The 16,325-nt window shown below is 50.6% G+C and overlaps 1 protein-coding gene across 1 annotated transcript in view; it reads right to left on the bottom strand.

Moving 5' to 3' along the window:
• Nucleotides 1-1,714: 1,714 nt before the first annotated feature.
• SPTBN5 (spectrin, beta, non-erythrocytic 5) overlaps nucleotides 1,715-16,325 on the bottom strand; it is a 61,363-nt gene continuing 46,752 nt past the window's right edge. Inside the window, exons 49-62 of the mRNA XM_006883221.1 lie at nucleotides 14,744-14,881; nucleotides 14,412-14,662; nucleotides 13,828-14,014; nucleotides 13,362-13,574; nucleotides 9,761-9,957; nucleotides 9,439-9,643; nucleotides 8,977-9,171; nucleotides 7,434-7,589; nucleotides 6,990-7,207; nucleotides 6,651-6,828; nucleotides 5,772-5,948; nucleotides 5,521-5,625; nucleotides 4,325-4,387; nucleotides 1,715-1,828 (exon numbers count right to left, since the gene is read on the bottom strand). Coding sequence (XP_006883283.1) covers nucleotides 1,715-1,828; nucleotides 4,325-4,387; nucleotides 5,521-5,625; nucleotides 5,772-5,948; nucleotides 6,651-6,828; nucleotides 6,990-7,207; nucleotides 7,434-7,589; nucleotides 8,977-9,171; nucleotides 9,439-9,643; nucleotides 9,761-9,957; nucleotides 13,362-13,574; nucleotides 13,828-14,014; nucleotides 14,412-14,662; nucleotides 14,744-14,881 — 2,397 coding nt within the window. The remainder of the gene's footprint in view (nucleotides 1,829-4,324; nucleotides 4,388-5,520; nucleotides 5,626-5,771; nucleotides 5,949-6,650; nucleotides 6,829-6,989; nucleotides 7,208-7,433; nucleotides 7,590-8,976; nucleotides 9,172-9,438; nucleotides 9,644-9,760; nucleotides 9,958-13,361; nucleotides 13,575-13,827; nucleotides 14,015-14,411; nucleotides 14,663-14,743; nucleotides 14,882-16,325) is intronic.

Here is a 16,325-nt window from a genome sequence, read left to right as displayed (position 1 = left end):
GCCCACTGATGGGAAAGTATAGCAATGAAGTTGAGCACTCAGCCAGTTTCAGGATTTCTAAGGAAAGATAAAAGGACACATACAGGAACCATTTGTTCTACTTTAACCCAAACTTCCAAATGTCACATTTTCTCATCCTTTAAATCTGTGAACATCATCACCTGTGGACACCAACTCCTGGCTTCTCTGATAGGTTCCCTTTTCCCCTTGGAAGGGTCTTCGGGTAGGCAAAATAGGAGTAGACAACAATAGTGAGTATGGAGCTCTGGTGGCCTAGTGGCAAGAAGCTGTGCTGCAATCCCAAAGGCACGCAGTTTGAGGCCACCGGCTACTTCGTGGGGCAAAGATGGGCAGTCTCCTCTGAAAACCAGCCGGGGGGTCACCTATGAGTCGGTTCCAACTCAATGGTCAACAACAACAGTAGGGGTACAAACAAGGCAGTAGGTGGCTACTCCTCAAAAAAGTGCTCTTGAAAAGGGGTGAAGAGAAGGCACTGGAGGGTGAGGCCGGGTAGGCCATGTGAGCAAGCTTCTTGAGAACATGCTGAGGGAAGCCAAGTCCCTTGCGAGGAGCCATGTTCATTTTGCTCAGGGTCAGTTGTCTGTGCCACTAGATGGGCTGTGTGGGTCCCTTTCACGTGAGACAGCAGTCAAATCTGAGAGAAGGGAGCCTTATGGCCCAGAGCCAGCTGTTCCAGCTGAAAGTGGTCTGGGGGTGGTACCCAGGATTGGGATGGGTGTAAAGGCTTTCCACCCCAGGAGGGTTGGAGGGTGTCGAATGAAACAACATTTGTACAGTCCTCCCCCCTGCAGTTACCTTACCTGAGCTGAAAGGCTGTGCTGGGCACCCTCTCAGCAAAGCTCTCCTGGGAGGCCAAGAGGCCTGGTTTGAGTTCTGGGCTTTGCCCACCACAGGGCTGGAGCAGTCTGGGCCTGGTGTGGCCCCAGGCAGCCTGGCTCTGGAGCTCGGTGAGGCTTTGGGGACTTCTGTGGATCAAGCTAAGCAGGCAGCTGGGAGGACTTCCCCAGTGCATCCCTGCCTCCTGCAAGGCTGGCCAGCTAAGTCAGCGTCCTGTCTGCCCCCAACCCATCCCTGCCTCGTGGAGGTAGGAGATTCAGCAATGCTGAGAGACTGTTCTGGGACGACAGGGACAGTGATTGGAGCCAGGACAGGGAGGCCAAGAGGGGTGGAAAAGAACACACTCCCTTCACCTAGAGACTTGTCAGGCCATGGCTAGGACAGGATGTGCAAAAGGTTGCTATGTCTTTTCCCTGATGTTGAAGCCTCCTCGGGTTGGAGAGCCCCACCCCTCCCCAGGTCCAGCAGAGCAGACGTACCACACGTCTGGGGTCCAGGTCAGCAGAAGCAGAGCCAGGGAGAGGCCTGAAAGGAACAGTCTGGGACAAGGGTTCCAGGGAGTGTTGGGAGCAGACACAACAGAGGGGGACTGACAGCTCTGCTGCTGCTCCGTTGTGTGGTCTTGGGCAAGGAGTATAACTCTGACCCTTAGCTGCTTTGACTAAAAAGTGTAAAGGTCACCTTCCACTTGGGGTAGAGACACTGGATGTGAAACTTTCCACAAATGCATGAAAACTTGGCTCTAGTCCTGGTGGCACTCAAACGAGGTTCTCTGCCCAGCTGTCCAGCTCAGCACCACAGACAGTGAGGGGTCAGCCTTCTGCCTCCTCTAGGACCCCACCTCCAAACCTCTTGGCTACAGCTGCTCTTGGGAGCTGAGCTTGCCCAAGTCATGTGTCCATAGAGCCAGGGTCCCTTGGTCCCATGTGACCCTCACATTGGGGTCAAGGGTGGCCAGTGAAGTAACCTCCTGAGGCAGAGGCAGGGCTGAGTCTCACCTCAGTCTCCCCTACCCTGAGGCCCCCCAATCTTGTCTGTGCTGCCTCTACTGTCCTCCATGGGTGCCTCCACCACAGTGCCTCCACCACAAGATCCACAGCAGCCCTCCCAGGGCCCAGCCACCCTCAGTCCCTCCTGGGAAAGCCAGCTGGGTTGTGCAGAGGGAGGAAACCACAGCCGGGTTCTGGGCAAAGCTTCCTGCATCTCAGAGGCTCACGAGGAATGACTGGACATAAGAGGATCAGGGGAGTGGACTGATTTCTTCAAAGGCACAAAGTCTATATTCCCTTTCACTATGTTAGAAAAACTTTATAGGAGATAAGATAGTTTTGGTCCATGTCTAAATAATAATGTCTCTGACCTTGTGGTGTTACACTGTTCTGCGCCATCAAGTAGGAACTGACCCATAGCTGATCATCCCAGAGGCAGAAAGTTGCATGGGAGTAGACTGCCCATCTTTCTCCTGCTGAGCAGCTGGTAGATTTGAACAATGTACCTTTGCATTGGCAGTGCAGTTCTTTACCACTAAACCACCAGAGCTCTATAAACAGAAGAAGGCTCATTTTCCTCATAACCAGAGACCTTAGGTTTTACTAATATTTAAAATGTGTACTGTCCTTGGAGAAGGACATCATGCTTGGTAGGGTGGAGGGACAGCGCAGGAGGGGAAGGCCCTCTATGAGGTGGATTGATTCAGTGACTGGGGTAATTGGGATGGGAGTGTCAGAGACAGTGCGATTGGCACAGGACAGAGCAGAGTTTAGGGCTGTTGTACATAGGGTCGCTATGAGTCGCAAGCGACTCGACGGCACAGAACAACAACAACTGTAGAGAACATACTTTGGACATGTTGCAAGGAGGGACAGGTCCTTGGAGAGGGACATCATGCTTGGTAGGGTGGAGGGACAGTGCAGAAGGGGAAGGCCCTCTATGAGGTGGATTGATTGAGTGGAGTAATCGGGATGGGTGTATCGGAGACGGTGCTATTGGCACAGGATATAGGACAGTTTAGGGATGTTGTACGTAGGGTTGCTATGAGTCGCAAGCGACTAGATGGCACATAACAACAGCAACCGTAGAGAACATTTTTTGGAATGTTTTATTGTTATATCAGTAAAAGTTTACAGAGAAAAATGAGTTTCCCATTCAAAAATAGGATGTGCATTTGTTTTGTGACGTGCACCAGCATCCTTTGTAGGTAGTCCCTGGGTTCTTAGTTCCGTTTGTCCTTTCCTTGCCCCTTCCTGCCTTCTGAGCTTTACTTTTGGGCAAATGCTGCCTCTTTGGTCTCAATTGTTTATTCTTATGTGGTTCACATTCTTCACAAGTGTTATTTGTTCACTTTGGAGGCTTGTCTTTTATTTGACTGAAAGGTAATCCTGGAGGGTGGGTTTAAGTTCCAGGTTTGAAGGGTGTCTAAGGGCCATAGTCTTGGGGAACCCCACCAGTCTCTATCACATCGGTAAGTCTAGGCTTCTCTATTATTTTAAATTTTGGTCTGTTTCCCCCCTTACTCTAGCCAGGACCCTCTAGTGTGATCCCAGGCAGAGTGGGCGGTAGTGGAAGCTGGGCACCATCGAGTTCTTGTTTCACCCTGGTTTGCAGACTCTCTTACTCCTTTGGATACGTTGTTTTCTTGAGTCTTGGTTTTTCTTCATTCTTCTTTACTCCAGATAGGAATGGACCAAGAGTTGCAAGAGATGACTTTTTAAAGGAAGCAAATATTTTTTACAACATAGTTAAGATCATCCACATTTGCATAAATTTGAAAGCAGTACCCATTCCAAACTTATTGTGTCTACAATGCTTAGTCTATCCTCGCTTCCTGCCTCACAGGAAGAGATGCCCCTCTGGTCATGACTCAACCTTGGCTCCAACATTTAGATCCACAGGGATCCTTCTCTTCCCACGTCATTCCTGTCATCTACTCTCCTTTTCTACCAGTTCCTTTCTCAGCCTGTGCAGGGATTGTAAACCTTTGTTCACCCTTGATTCTTCTATAGATGTTGTCACTCCCACTTTTATCCTCAAAGAATTATCTGCAGCCAACCAGTTGTTGATGGATTCTCATGCCTAGTAACACAGTATGACCCAAGGAACTCAATGTGACAGAGCAGTTCTGCTATCCTAGGAAACTATAGGGCTTTCTAGGCTGTAATCCTTAAGAGCACATCACGGGTGGGTTCAAACCGCCAGTCTTTCGGTTAGCAACTGAGGGCTTCAGTAAGGTCCCTTCACTCATTCAGGGAGTGATTCTCATAGGAAAACCAAGAAGAGGAAGAAGGGCAGGAGGTGGGAGAAGAAACTGATGTGGCCTCAAGAACCCAAACTGCCCACTGAGTGGTGGTGGTAGGGGTGTCCACAGAGTCCACACTACCAGGGGGCCAAGCCCAGATGCCCTCTACCCTGGGCCTTCAGAAGGTTGTACAGAGGGAGCTTCCCAGATAACAGACATCCCAGCACTTACCTGCCTTCTTCCAGGCAGGAGCGGCTCCGGTACACCCTTTATGGCAGGGGCACCCTTTGCCTCCTGAAATATAAGAGGGGCCCAGGGAGATTATGGCTAGATCAGCACAGAAGGGAGGTTCCCTCTGCAAGTTTGCTCAGGTACCCCCACCCTGTTTCCTATGCCCAATGCTTCTATCATCAGGATCTGGCTCAAGAGTGGGGAGCCTCAGCCCTTCCAACCCTAGTCCTGCTGGGCCCCTTCTGCCTGGCCCATTGCCCCGTGGGAAGAGGTGGTGGTGAAGACGGTGTGTGTGACCTGCTGGCGACAGCTGGGTGTAGGTCCCTCATCTTAGCCTCTGTTTGAGGTTAGTCAGTAGGCTGCCCTGGGCCAGCGTCCCCATGTTTTAAATCTATGGTTTTCACTTGACCAACAGCTTCTTTCCTCCCTAGGGAGGGAGCTGAGCCAGGTCAGACTGCAGGCCCTACATCCAGCCTCTCTCCTCAAAATCCCACGCTCATGACTGCTTAGTAGCTGTGAGTTTCTTTCAGCAGCAATAACAACAACAACATGAATGTTCTGAAATTGCAAAGCTGATGGTTATATAAAACTGTGAATTTAAGAAAAAAGACTGAATTTACTAAGAAGCACTGACGTGTAGTCTTCAAAGTGATGAAAACTGTACATTTATTATGAATTTTATCTCATAAAGTTTAAAAAATATGTCGATTCTGAAGGAAGCTCTGGTGGACTAGTGGCAAGAAGCTGCACTGCAATCCCAGAGGTACAAGGTTCAAATCCACCAGATGCTCTGCTGGAGAAGGAGGGGCAATCTCCTCCTGTACCTGTCAGATCCGATTTGACAGTACACAGACAAAAATAATAAAATAAAATAAAATGTAAATATATATATATATATATATATATATCTCGATTCTATTTCCAGAGAGCTCCTATGTGCTCATTGTTCCTAATCTCTGGTTTTTGCTTAAAAAACCTCTCTTTACTCCCAGTCCACCGTGGTGCCCTGTCCTTCCCTGATCACTGGATGACGAGACTAGAAAGGGATAGAGTTTTCCTGAGGGGACCTTCTGAGGGAGTCAGGGGTGTGGGCTCAATGCTCTGGCCCACACCACCTCAGGCTGGACCAGGGGGTATTCCCACCCCACTTGCCTTCGCCCCCTTCTCTCTGCATCCTTACCCCACCTTCTCCTCACCTTGGTTCCCCTCTGCAGCGGGACAAGCTTGGCCTCCTGGGCTGCTAGCCGCTGTTCTAAGTCCTGGTGCTTGCGGAGCAGCAACTCCACATCCGACACTGAATTCTGGGAGGAAGTAAACCAGGGTGGGGCCTTGTGCTTGGCAGGACCTTCCCTTTACCCCTTGTGACCGGGCCTTGGTGACCAGTGAGCCAGGAGAGCAGCACATCTGCCCACCACAGTAGCCTCCAGAGACTGTGGCCTCCACTCACTCCACAGTTGGGGTCCAGCAGGAGGTCCTCTTGGGAGTCCAGCCAGGCCTCAGCCTGGTCCAGTGTCTGCTGAAGCTGTTGCAGGCCCTGGTACTCCTGGCAGTGCTCCCGGTTCAGGGCCCAGGCCTCCTGGAGCTCCTGCAGCTGCCTGTCCAGCTCTTGCAGACACTCTGTGATCTGGGCCAGGTGGGATGGAGGCAGAGGTGGAGTTAGGGTCAGAGTTAGGTGAATGAGGCAAAACTGGGTCGAGAGAATGTTGGGGCAAATGCCAACCAGATAAGGGAGGTGGAAGCTCATGCATGAGTGATGTCCAGGATAATGGACTGGAATAAGGACAGTCTACCAAACTTTGAACTCTCCAAGATAATAACTCATTGGCTCAGACTCCAGCCCCAGGTATGCCCAGATGAAGAAGTCTTATATATGACCTCAGCTCAGTGGCACAGTGCCTCCTGCATTACTTCCTTTCCTTGTGAGACAACTCGTCCCTTCCTTTGGGATGTATCTTTCCTAATAAATCTGTCTTTGCTTTTCACCGCCACTTCTGTCTCCTCACCTAGCCTCTTGGCCTAGCACTCCAGAAGGCCTAGGCCTACACTGACATTTTTGAGCAAGACCAGCAATAGCCTTTCTAAACTTTACACTAAAATTGGCTTGCTCACAGGCCACTGAAATGACTGTAGCCTGCCTTCAGTACTTGAGCACCATCCGCTCCAGTCTCTCCTAAGTGGACTGATTCTTCAGCTGGGTGAATGGAGTGAAGCCAAGGCACTGATGCTGCAGGTGACATACTCAGAGCCACTTGGGGTCAGGGAGACTGGAGTCTATTAAGAAGCCTGTGTCCCAGCTCACCCCTCAGCCCATGCTCTGTGCTCACACCTCTGGGGCCATGAAGTGGCTGTTGTTCAGGAGCTGCTGTCCTTCCTGCCGCACATCCTGGGCTTGAAGGCAGAGCTCCATGATCTCCTGCCTCAGCTCTTCCTGCTGTCTGATGAGCTGCTCAGCATCCGACAGCCTCTCTGAGGACAACAGCGCCTGCCTTTCCTGAGCCCATGTGCTGTGGGTGGGAGTAGACATGCCTCAGCACTGGGAGGGCAGGACAGGGCTGGGGAGGCAAGGGCTGGGAACAAGCTGAGCAGAAGAAGGGGAGCCCAGCCCTGAAGAGTGGGTGGACCCCCATCCTGCAGGACAGGTGGAGCCCAGAACCCCAACACCTACAGCAGTTCCCCGCAGCGCCTGAGGAAGGCGTGGCCCTGAGCAGCCCACTCCAGCTGCCGGCCCCGCTGCTGGGCTTTCGAGTCCAGCGTGGCCCAGGCCTCCTGCACGCCAGCCAGCTGCTCTTCCAGGCGCTTCTGGGCTGCAGGGTGTAGCTGGCTCAGTTGCTCTGCCTCCATCCTCACCCGGGCTGCCTCCTTCTCCACAGCTGCCAGTTCCCTCTGCAGTCACAACACGAGAGCAGGCTCATTCTCCCCACTGGGAGGCGCTGCTCCTGCTCTGCTTCATGGACCCTCAGCCTTGGCTAAGCCAGGGTGCCCTGCGGGATCTCGGTTTCTTGAGGGGAGGTGCAGGCAGCCTTGGGGGCGAGTGGGCCTGCACTTACTGCAGTGGTGGGGGCTGGCCTATACCACACCCCTGGGGAGGGCCTCACACGGGGTTCCTCACCTCGAGGAGTCTGTGCTGGTGCTGCAGGGCCTGCACAGAGGGCAGGTTGTGGCCGTCACCAGCTCCCTCCATCATGGCGACCTTCTCCTGCATCCAGCCCTGGAGCTCCCCCGCTGCCTTGTGGAAGCTCCGGATTGCGCGGGCTGCAGCCAGGCTCTGGGGAAGGAGGGCGGGCCTGCTCGTGTGCTGTGCCCTCCAGGGGCACCTTTCTCCCTGGGAACATGTCCCCTCTGCCCTCCACCTCAAATCCCCCCTCCCCCATTAAAACAAGGAGGGTGTGGACTTGGTGACCCATTTATGACCCCTTCATACAAAAAAGAAAGGAGTTCAGTGGGTGCTGTGGTTAAGATGTCCAGCTGCTAACTAGAAGTTCAACGGCTCAAATCCACCAACAGTGCTGTAGGAGAGTTATGAAGCTGCCTCCTTCTACCAGGATCTACAGCTTTGAAACCCTATGGGCAGTTCTACTCTGCCCTACAAGGTTAGGACCACAATGGGTTGGAGATGACTCCAAGATAGTGAGTTTGGTTTGTTTTGTACAGAAAATGCCCTAGATATGGTAACTCCATAAATGTGTGGTATTATTGATGGAGTGGTGGGCCACAGGGCCATCAGTGAGAAGAGGGTCTTCATGTACCTCCTGTGAGGGAGGCAAAGAGGTGGGACCCACGGGACATGTGAGGATGGGCCGACTGTTGGGAGCGGGCTGCTTTTAGGGATGGGGGGCTGTGTCTAGGCTCTTTCGACAGGGTGAGCGAGAGGGCCAGGTCAACCTAGAGGCCACTGTGCCCAGAATCTCTGGAGTCAGTGTATTCCAGGCTTTGGAATCAATCAGGAGCTCAATGAACTGTTGCTGTTGTTGTTATGTACCGTTGAGTCGGAACCTTTCAGTGGGTTTACAGACTCAGTTTAATTGTAAGGATAGAGACTGCCCATCTTTCCCTAGTGAAATAGCTGGTGGATTTGAACTGCATGACTTTAGGTTGGCAGCTCAACTCCTTACCACTAAGCCACCAGAGCTCTCTCAATGAGCTGAGCTTCTGTTATAGAAACAAGCAGCTGTGGTTAAGAGCTAAGATCACAGAAGAAAACAGTAGATTTACTTGATATAGAAATCCCCTGAGTGTATGTAGATTAGGAGAGGGGTGCGTGAGAGATGCAGACGCTCCAACAGCACGTTAACACCTGTGAGGTTAACAGGAAGAGACTGAGCAGTTGTGTGTCTTAGTGAAACCAAAGCTTGTGCTCAGGGAGCATTTAGAGGACTTTAAAAGCTAATCAGACACACTGCTTGGTTCTTCTTTGAGGTGTGACCTGTGCTGGGAGGAAACCAAATTGACAGAGATGGGTAGGAGAGACTGGAAGACTTTGGGGCTTCCAATCTGATTGGCGCTGAGTGTTAGTTAGAGAGAGCCAGCCCTTGACACACATTATGTGCATTAACAGATGTGAGCAAGGACGCCCTCATGTGCCCACACATCTGTGCAGTGTCTGCTTGCCCTTTCTCCCTTGGCTTCTCCTGGTCTGGCCTGTGGGCACCTACCTCCGTGCGGGTTTTCATTGCCCTGTCCAGCCTCTCCCAAGTGGCCTCGATTCTGCTCATGTGGGCTTGGATCTGAGGATAGCATCTGGGTGTCCCCCGTTCCAGGGCGCCCGCCAGCTCCCTCAAAGCCTGGACCTTGGCCTGCCCCAGGCTCTGGACATCCTTTCTGAAAGCATTAAACTTCTCTTCCAGCACCTGTGAGAATGGGGGGCCAGAGAGGGTCACTCTGGAGTATGTCTCAGCATTTCTGGAAACTCATGAGGGGATGAGCAGGATCTGATTCCTCCCACGTTCCTCATCCCTGGTTTGAGAACTCAGGGGGCCTTTCAGGGCCTGGAGGTCCCCCCACTGTTCCATCTTTGCCCACTCCAGCTTCCTATCCACCCTGAACTGCAGATCTTCCTTGCTTCAGCTAGCAAGTTTCAATCCACTCTCCTCCAGGTTTGCTTGGGGGTGACTCACCTCGACGTCCTTTAGGTCCTGCCCATAGTCCTCAGACTCAGCAGTGGCCACCTTGCTGGCCAGCCAGGTGGTGAGGATCAGGGCCTCTTGCTCCAGCTGGTGCATCTGCAGCTGCTCCTGCAGGAGCTGACCCCGGCTCTCTGCAGCCTGCAGTAGCCCCGTGTGAGTGTCCCTCACTGACGATAGCTGGCCCAGCACCTTGGAGCTGCAGCAAGAAGACACAGCCTGGACTGTAGTCCCTTTCTGCCTGTGTGGGACGCAGCCATGAGCTGCCTCTGCAGTGCCCCTCTTCCAGCCATACCCCCTGGGTGCAGCTCCCTACCTGTCTGGGTTCTGTGTGCTTTCCAGAAGCAAGGCCATCTCCTGCAGCCTCTTGATGTTAATGCTGAACCCCTCCAGGTCTCTCTTGGTGGCCTCCAGCCGTCTCAGGAGGGCCTGGGTGGCCTCGGCACTCTGGCCCATGTCCTTGCTGTCCAGGATAGAGGCCCGCTCAGCCAACCAGGATTCTGCTTCCAAGAGCTGTGGTGACATGGGAGATGTGGGTGACCCCAGGAAACAGACACGGGTACCTGGTGTGTGTAGGGTCTATGTCAATTTATCACCTGTGGGTTTGTGTAGCCACTTCTGCAATCCAGATACAGAACTATTCTATCACCCCAGAGAGCTCCCTGTGGCATCTTCTATAACCATCCTTAAATTCTGGCAACTCCTAATTTATTTTCCAGCCTATAATTTTTGATGTCTTGGAGTTGTGTTGGAGAAGACTACTGACTATCCCACAAACTGTCAAAAGAATAAACAAATCTGTTTCAGAGGAAATTCAACCAGTGTGCTCCTCAGAGGCAAGGATGATGAATCTCCGTCCCACATACTTTGGACATAATGCTGGGAAGGTGAAGGGTCAGAGAAAGGGAGGAAGACCCTTTGAAAGATGGACTGACATAGTGACTGTAACAGTGGGCTCAAACACATCAGAGATGGTGAAGATGAGAAGACTAGGGCTAAGTTCAGACCTGCTGTTCATAGGGTTGTTATAGGTTGTAATCAACTCAATAGCACCCAACAACAAAAACAACAACATATAAATAGAATCTTTCAAGATTGGGATTCCACCTCCTCCTGCCCCTTACTTGGCATATGCCCTTAAGATCCATCCAAGTTGTTGTTATGCAAGTTCACCTTTTTCTTTATTGTGTTGTACTCCATGGTGTACATAAATGTTGTTGTGTGCCATTGAGTCGCTTGTGACTCAATGACCATATGTACAACAGCTCTGAAGCCTGTCCTGTCCTGAGCTAATCTCACTGACTCCAACACACCTACATGCTTTGCCCTAGTTACTGTATCAATCCATCTCATCTGGGGTCTTCCTCTCCTACACTGTCGCTCCACCCTTCTGAGCATGATATCTTTCTCCAAGGATCGGTCCCTCCAGGCCCCATGCCCAAAGTATGTGAGACAGAACTTCAAAACCCTGGCTTCCAAAGAGAAACTTGGTTTTACCCTCTCCAAGATACATCTATTTGTTTTCTTGGTGGTCCATGGTATGTTCAAGACTTCTCCAGCACCACAACTCAAAGTCATCAATTCTTCTATCATTCTTAATCATGGTCCAGCTCTCTGATGCATAGCAAGTAACTGCGAAGACCTGGATTAGGAGCATCTTAGTCTCTAGACTGACATTGTTGCTTCTCAGTACACTGGAGAGGTCCCCGACAGCAGATTTACCTAATGCAATTCCTCTTTTGATTTTCTGACTGCTGGTGCCAAGAGTGTTGATTGTGGAGCTGAGCAAGCTATACTTGTTAACAACCTCAATCTCTTCTCCATCCATCATGGTGCTGCCAATTGGACCAGTGGTAAGAATCATTGTCTTCTTGATGTTGAGCTTCAAACCATGTTGAAGACTACAGTCCTTGACCTGCAGCAGGCACTTCCTTAGTTTCAGCAAGCAAGTTTGTATCATCTGCTTAACGTAGATTGTTGATGAATCTTCCTCCAATCCTGAAGCCATATTTCTCCTCATAAAGTCCAACATCCTGAATGATTTGTTCTGCATATAGACTGAAAAGTTATGGAGACATGATCCCTTCCTGATTTTGAACTATAATTTGTTTAATCATTCACCTGTTGAAGACCATTTAGTTGTTTCCAGATTTTGACAATTACACAGTAAGTGGCTATGAACAATTATAGACAAATACTTGTGTGAACCTCATTTTCATTTCTCTAGAATAAACAAATGCTCAGGAGTGTGACTGCTGAGTTTTACATAAATTATATACCAATTTTAAAATAAACCACCACATTATTTCATAGAGTGGTTTATCATTTAATATTCCCAATAGACTACTAGAGCCAGCTTCCCCAACTCTTCAATAGCATTTTAGTATGAGTCATAGTTTTTTAATTTTAGCTGCTCTCATGGAGAACATTTAAAAGTGCTTCTTCCTGGTTCCCTCGCCTAAAGATTTAGAATGGAATGTACCTTTTAAAGGATCTAGGTGACAAAACTCATCCTTGTGGTTTAACTTTTCACCAGACAATGTACATGCCTCTAAGATGAACAGTATCAATCCATCTCATGCGGGATCTTCCTCTCCTGCTCTGTCCCTCCACCCTTCCAAGCATGATGTCCTTCTCCAAGGACCAGTCCCTCCTGGCCACGTGCCCAAAGTAAGAGAGATGGAGCTTAAAAATCCTAGCCTCCAAGAATAAACTTGGTTTCATCCTCTCTGAGACAGACCTATTTGTTTTCTTGGCAGTCCATGGTCTGTTCAAGACTCTTCTCCAGAACCACAATTCAAAGGCATCTATTCTTCTGTCATCCTTAGTCATTGTCCAGTTTTCTAATGCATAGCAAGTAATTATGAAGACCATGGGCTGGAGGCGCACCTTAGTCTCTAGACTGACATCATTGCTTCTCAGTACTCTGGAGAGGTCCCTGACAGCTGATTTTTCCAGTGCAATTCCTCTTTTGATTTCCTGACTGATGGTGCTAAGAGTGTTGACTGTGGAGCCAAGCAAGCTATAATTGTTAACGACCTCAATCTCTGAAACATATTTCATGGTCCTGCCAATTGGTCCAGTGGGAGTAACTGGGGCAGTGGGGCTTGGTGTGTCTGAGTCAGTGAGACCGGCTCAGAACAGGGCAGGCTTCAGGCTGTTGTACATAGGGTTGCTATGAGTCACTGGTGAATTGATGGTACCTAACAACAGCAAGATGGAACCGTAACACTGAGAGGTGCTGACTGACTCCTTTGCAAAATCAACTGTACAGGATCCAAAGAGCAGCATAAATCTGAGAAGGCAGGAAGGGGTAGGGTAGGAGGATGAATGGAAAGAGGAGTAAAGGGACATGGTGGGCCTTGTATCTAATGTCATTAAGCAAAATGTGTATGCCTGGTTGATGCAAAACTCATTTATTCTCAAATCACAATAAAAAGAAACAGAGCAAATACTATGCAACATTAAGCCATGGAATAAATGGCTCATCCTACATGTTAAAAAAAGATTCCAGATGATTCTAAATGTGAAACACTAGCTGAAAACCACTGCTTTAGAAGACGTGTTATTGTGTGCCATCAAGTCAGAATTGACTCATAGCTGACACTCCAGCGAGTTTTTAGAGGCTTTAAATTGCAGAAGAGGAGACTGACCATCTTTCTGCCGCTGAGTGGCTAATGGATTTGAACTTCCTGCCTTTAGTTGACAGTGGGAACTTCTTACTCATTAGGCTACCAGATGTCCCTCTTAGAGGACAGAAGGAAATTAAATAACCCAACAGTCTTGTCTTTGAGAAACTTGCAAAAGGAGCTTCCGGAGGCAGGAGACCATTTGGTTCAGGTGACAGAAGATACATGAGAGCCAGGAGCCCCACGTGGGGGTTACATTTGGGCCCAGCACTCCCCAAGTCCCCTCACCTCCATCAGGATCTGCTGCACCTCCTCCGCCTGGCGCAGCAGCCGCCTCCTCTGCTCCATCTCCGCCCGCAGGCGGCCCACAGCGCCCTCTAGCCGCTGCACCCGCGCGGCCACCTCCGGCGCTGCGAAGTGCCCCGCCTGCACCAGCTTGTGCCCGGTGCCCACCACCACCTGGGTCAGGGTCTCGTGGCTGCGTATCTCATGCTCTAAGTTCTGTGGGGAAAAGGAAGTTCTGTGGGCAGGCAGAGTCCTCCGAAGATTCCTTACAGTTGTGCCTGAAGCCTCATGGGACCCCACTGACCTTTTCCTAGAGAGTCTACTGTCCGCCTGATCAGGATTACCCCTCCCCCCTGCAAGCCTGTGACAAGGAGAGCTCCTAGCTGAGCCACAGGCGTCGTCTTCTGGGCAGAAGCCTCGCCCCACCTGGGCGTCATCCTCCTCCTCTACCCCAGGGGCGGGCGGGCACCTGGTGCTTCTCCTGCAGGTGGCGCACGGCGCTCAGGCTCTGGCCGCAGTCCTGGGCCACAGCCAGGGGCAGCTTCTCCTGCACCCAGTCCAGCTCCTCGTCCACGTCCCTGAAGAACTGGTAGAGGAGGTTCCGGGCTTCCAGGGCTGCCCTGCGCTCCTGCAGGGGTTCCCTCAGACTCTCGAACCTGGGAGAGGGACATCATGTTTGGAAAGGTGGAGGGATGGTGGAAGAGAGGAAGACCCTCAACCGGATGGATTGACACAGTGACCACTGCAATGAGCTCAAATATGTCAGTGGTTGTGAGGGAGACACAGGATAGGACAGGGTTCAGATCGACTGTTTATAGGGTCACGATGGCTCCTAACAACAACTGGAACCTGTGGCAGTGGCAACAGAGGGTGGGGTCCAGAGAGGAGGGGGACCATGGTTGTGGGTATTACAGTGACACGACTCCCCAATTCTGTGCCCTTTATGCTTGATAGAAATGTCACGACATACAGAGAGCTGTGGGCAGGGCTGGGCACCCCTTCAGGAAGGCGAGGGGGAGGAGGTGCTCCTGGATGGGGCCCAGGTGGACCCACCTAAGGAGCAGCAGCCGGGCCTGCTCATCTGTGTTGTGGGCGTGCCTTTCCGGGGAGAAGGCCTGGATCTGGTCCAGCAGGGCCCTTGCCTGCCGGGCCTGCTCGTCCACTGCTGCCTCCAGGTCTCCCTGGGCCCTCAGGAGCTCATTCACCGCAGGGAGGTCCTGCCCTCCCACAGGGTCTTGCAGCTCCGCCTCTATGGGTTCCAGCCAGCTCTCTAGCTCCTCTACACTCCGTTGTATGCACAGGACCTGGGGCAGAACATGGGGTGAGCATGCTGAAGACTGGCATGCTGCCCATCCAGCCTGCCCCACTGGCTTGTGCAACCCCACCTTGCAGGCCTCCTGAAGCTTGGCCGTTTTCCTCTGGCAGTTGCCCTGTAGCTTGTCCCAGAGCTCTCCCAGCTCCTGCAGCTGCACCTGGATAACGTCTGAGGCGGAGTGGCTGTCCTGCAGAAGCCTCTGTCCCTCCTGCAGTCACAGGACAGGCGCATGCGCAGACTCAGATCTGCCTCAACCACCAGCTCTACTGCCAGAGCCTGGGTGCTGGCTTGTGTCCCTCTTCCCCTGAGCCTCCTTTTCCTAGACTACATGCAAGCTTGGTTCCAGACAACTGTGATAGAGTGAGTATTGCAATAAAATGAGTTGCATGAATTGTTTTCCCAGTGTGTGTAAAAGCTATTTGTTGTTGTGTGCCATCGAGTTGGAAATAATCCATAGCTGACCCTTCAGGCAGTTTTCAGAGACAGTAAATCACATGGAAGGTGATTGCTCATCCTTCTCCCTTCAAACAAACAGCTGATGGATTTAAACCACGTGCCTTTGGAGTTACAGCTTCTCACCACTAGGCCACCAGATAATGTAGTATATCAAGTGTATAAAAATGTTACAAAAACTTGGCAAGAATTACCAAATATGCCACAGGGCCAGAAGGTGAGCCCATGCTGATGGAGATGATGATGCTGATCGACTCACTGAATGCAGGGAGCACACTAAAGCCATGAGAAATTGAGGTAAGGCTGTGTATAGTGGGAATGTGGTTATGTGCCTTCCAGTCAGAACCAACTCATAGCTGACCCTCCAATGGGATTTCAGAGGCTGTAAATTGCTAGGGAGGAGATGCTCCATCTTTCTCCTGAGGAGGAGCTGGTGGATTTGAACCGCATGCCTTGAGGTTGGCAGTGCAACTCCTTACCACTAGATATCAAAGCTCTCTAGAATAGGTATAAGAATGATGAGGGTTTGGTTTTTTTTTCCCTTAAATGAGGTAAAATGCATAAAACACTTATCAAGGACTGACTTTTGTAGACAGGACAATAAAAAGGGAGTATCTTTGACTCTTACCCGTTGGCCTGCTGGTCTGGTCCTCTAAGTTTCTTTTCAAGATAGTTTTCAGAACCATCATATAAAAAATACTATCTTTAAAATAACTGACTTTACAGTATTCTTAATAAAAGCCAAAAAGTGGTGATAACCCATGTCTATCAGTAGATGTCTATCAGAGCAACCAAATGAGGTATAAGTCAGACTCAAATCCAGCCCACTGCTGTCAAGTTGATTTTGATTCACGGCGACCTCCAGTCAGGTTTCTGAGGCTGTAAATATATACAGGACAAGGTGGCCTATCTTCCTCCTTCGGAACTACCTGTGGACTCATACCACTGACGTTTTAGTTAGCAGCCTACCACGTTATGCACTATGCCACCAGAGCTCTTTATGAGCCATACAATGGGATATTACTATGCCATTAAAAAAGAATGTTTTGGTACATATTAGGATATCACTTAAATTTGAAATCATTATGTTGAACTAGTTTTCACAGCCGATATTGAACTTCTCCAGCGGTTCTTTCCACATATGTAATCGATCTGATTCCTATGCATGCCATCAGGTGAAATCCAGGTATATAACCTGC

This window comes from Elephantulus edwardii, unplaced genomic scaffold (genome assembly GCF_000299155.1).
Source record: "Elephantulus edwardii isolate Elephantulus edwardi_28Jun2011 unplaced genomic scaffold, EleEdw1.0 scaffold00026, whole genome shotgun sequence".
In the NCBI taxonomy this organism is placed as follows: domain Eukaryota; kingdom Metazoa; phylum Chordata; class Mammalia; order Macroscelidea; family Macroscelididae; genus Elephantulus; species Elephantulus edwardii.
The sequence above is the reverse complement of the archived record's forward strand: the minus strand, read 5'-3'. Positions and strand labels throughout refer to the sequence as shown.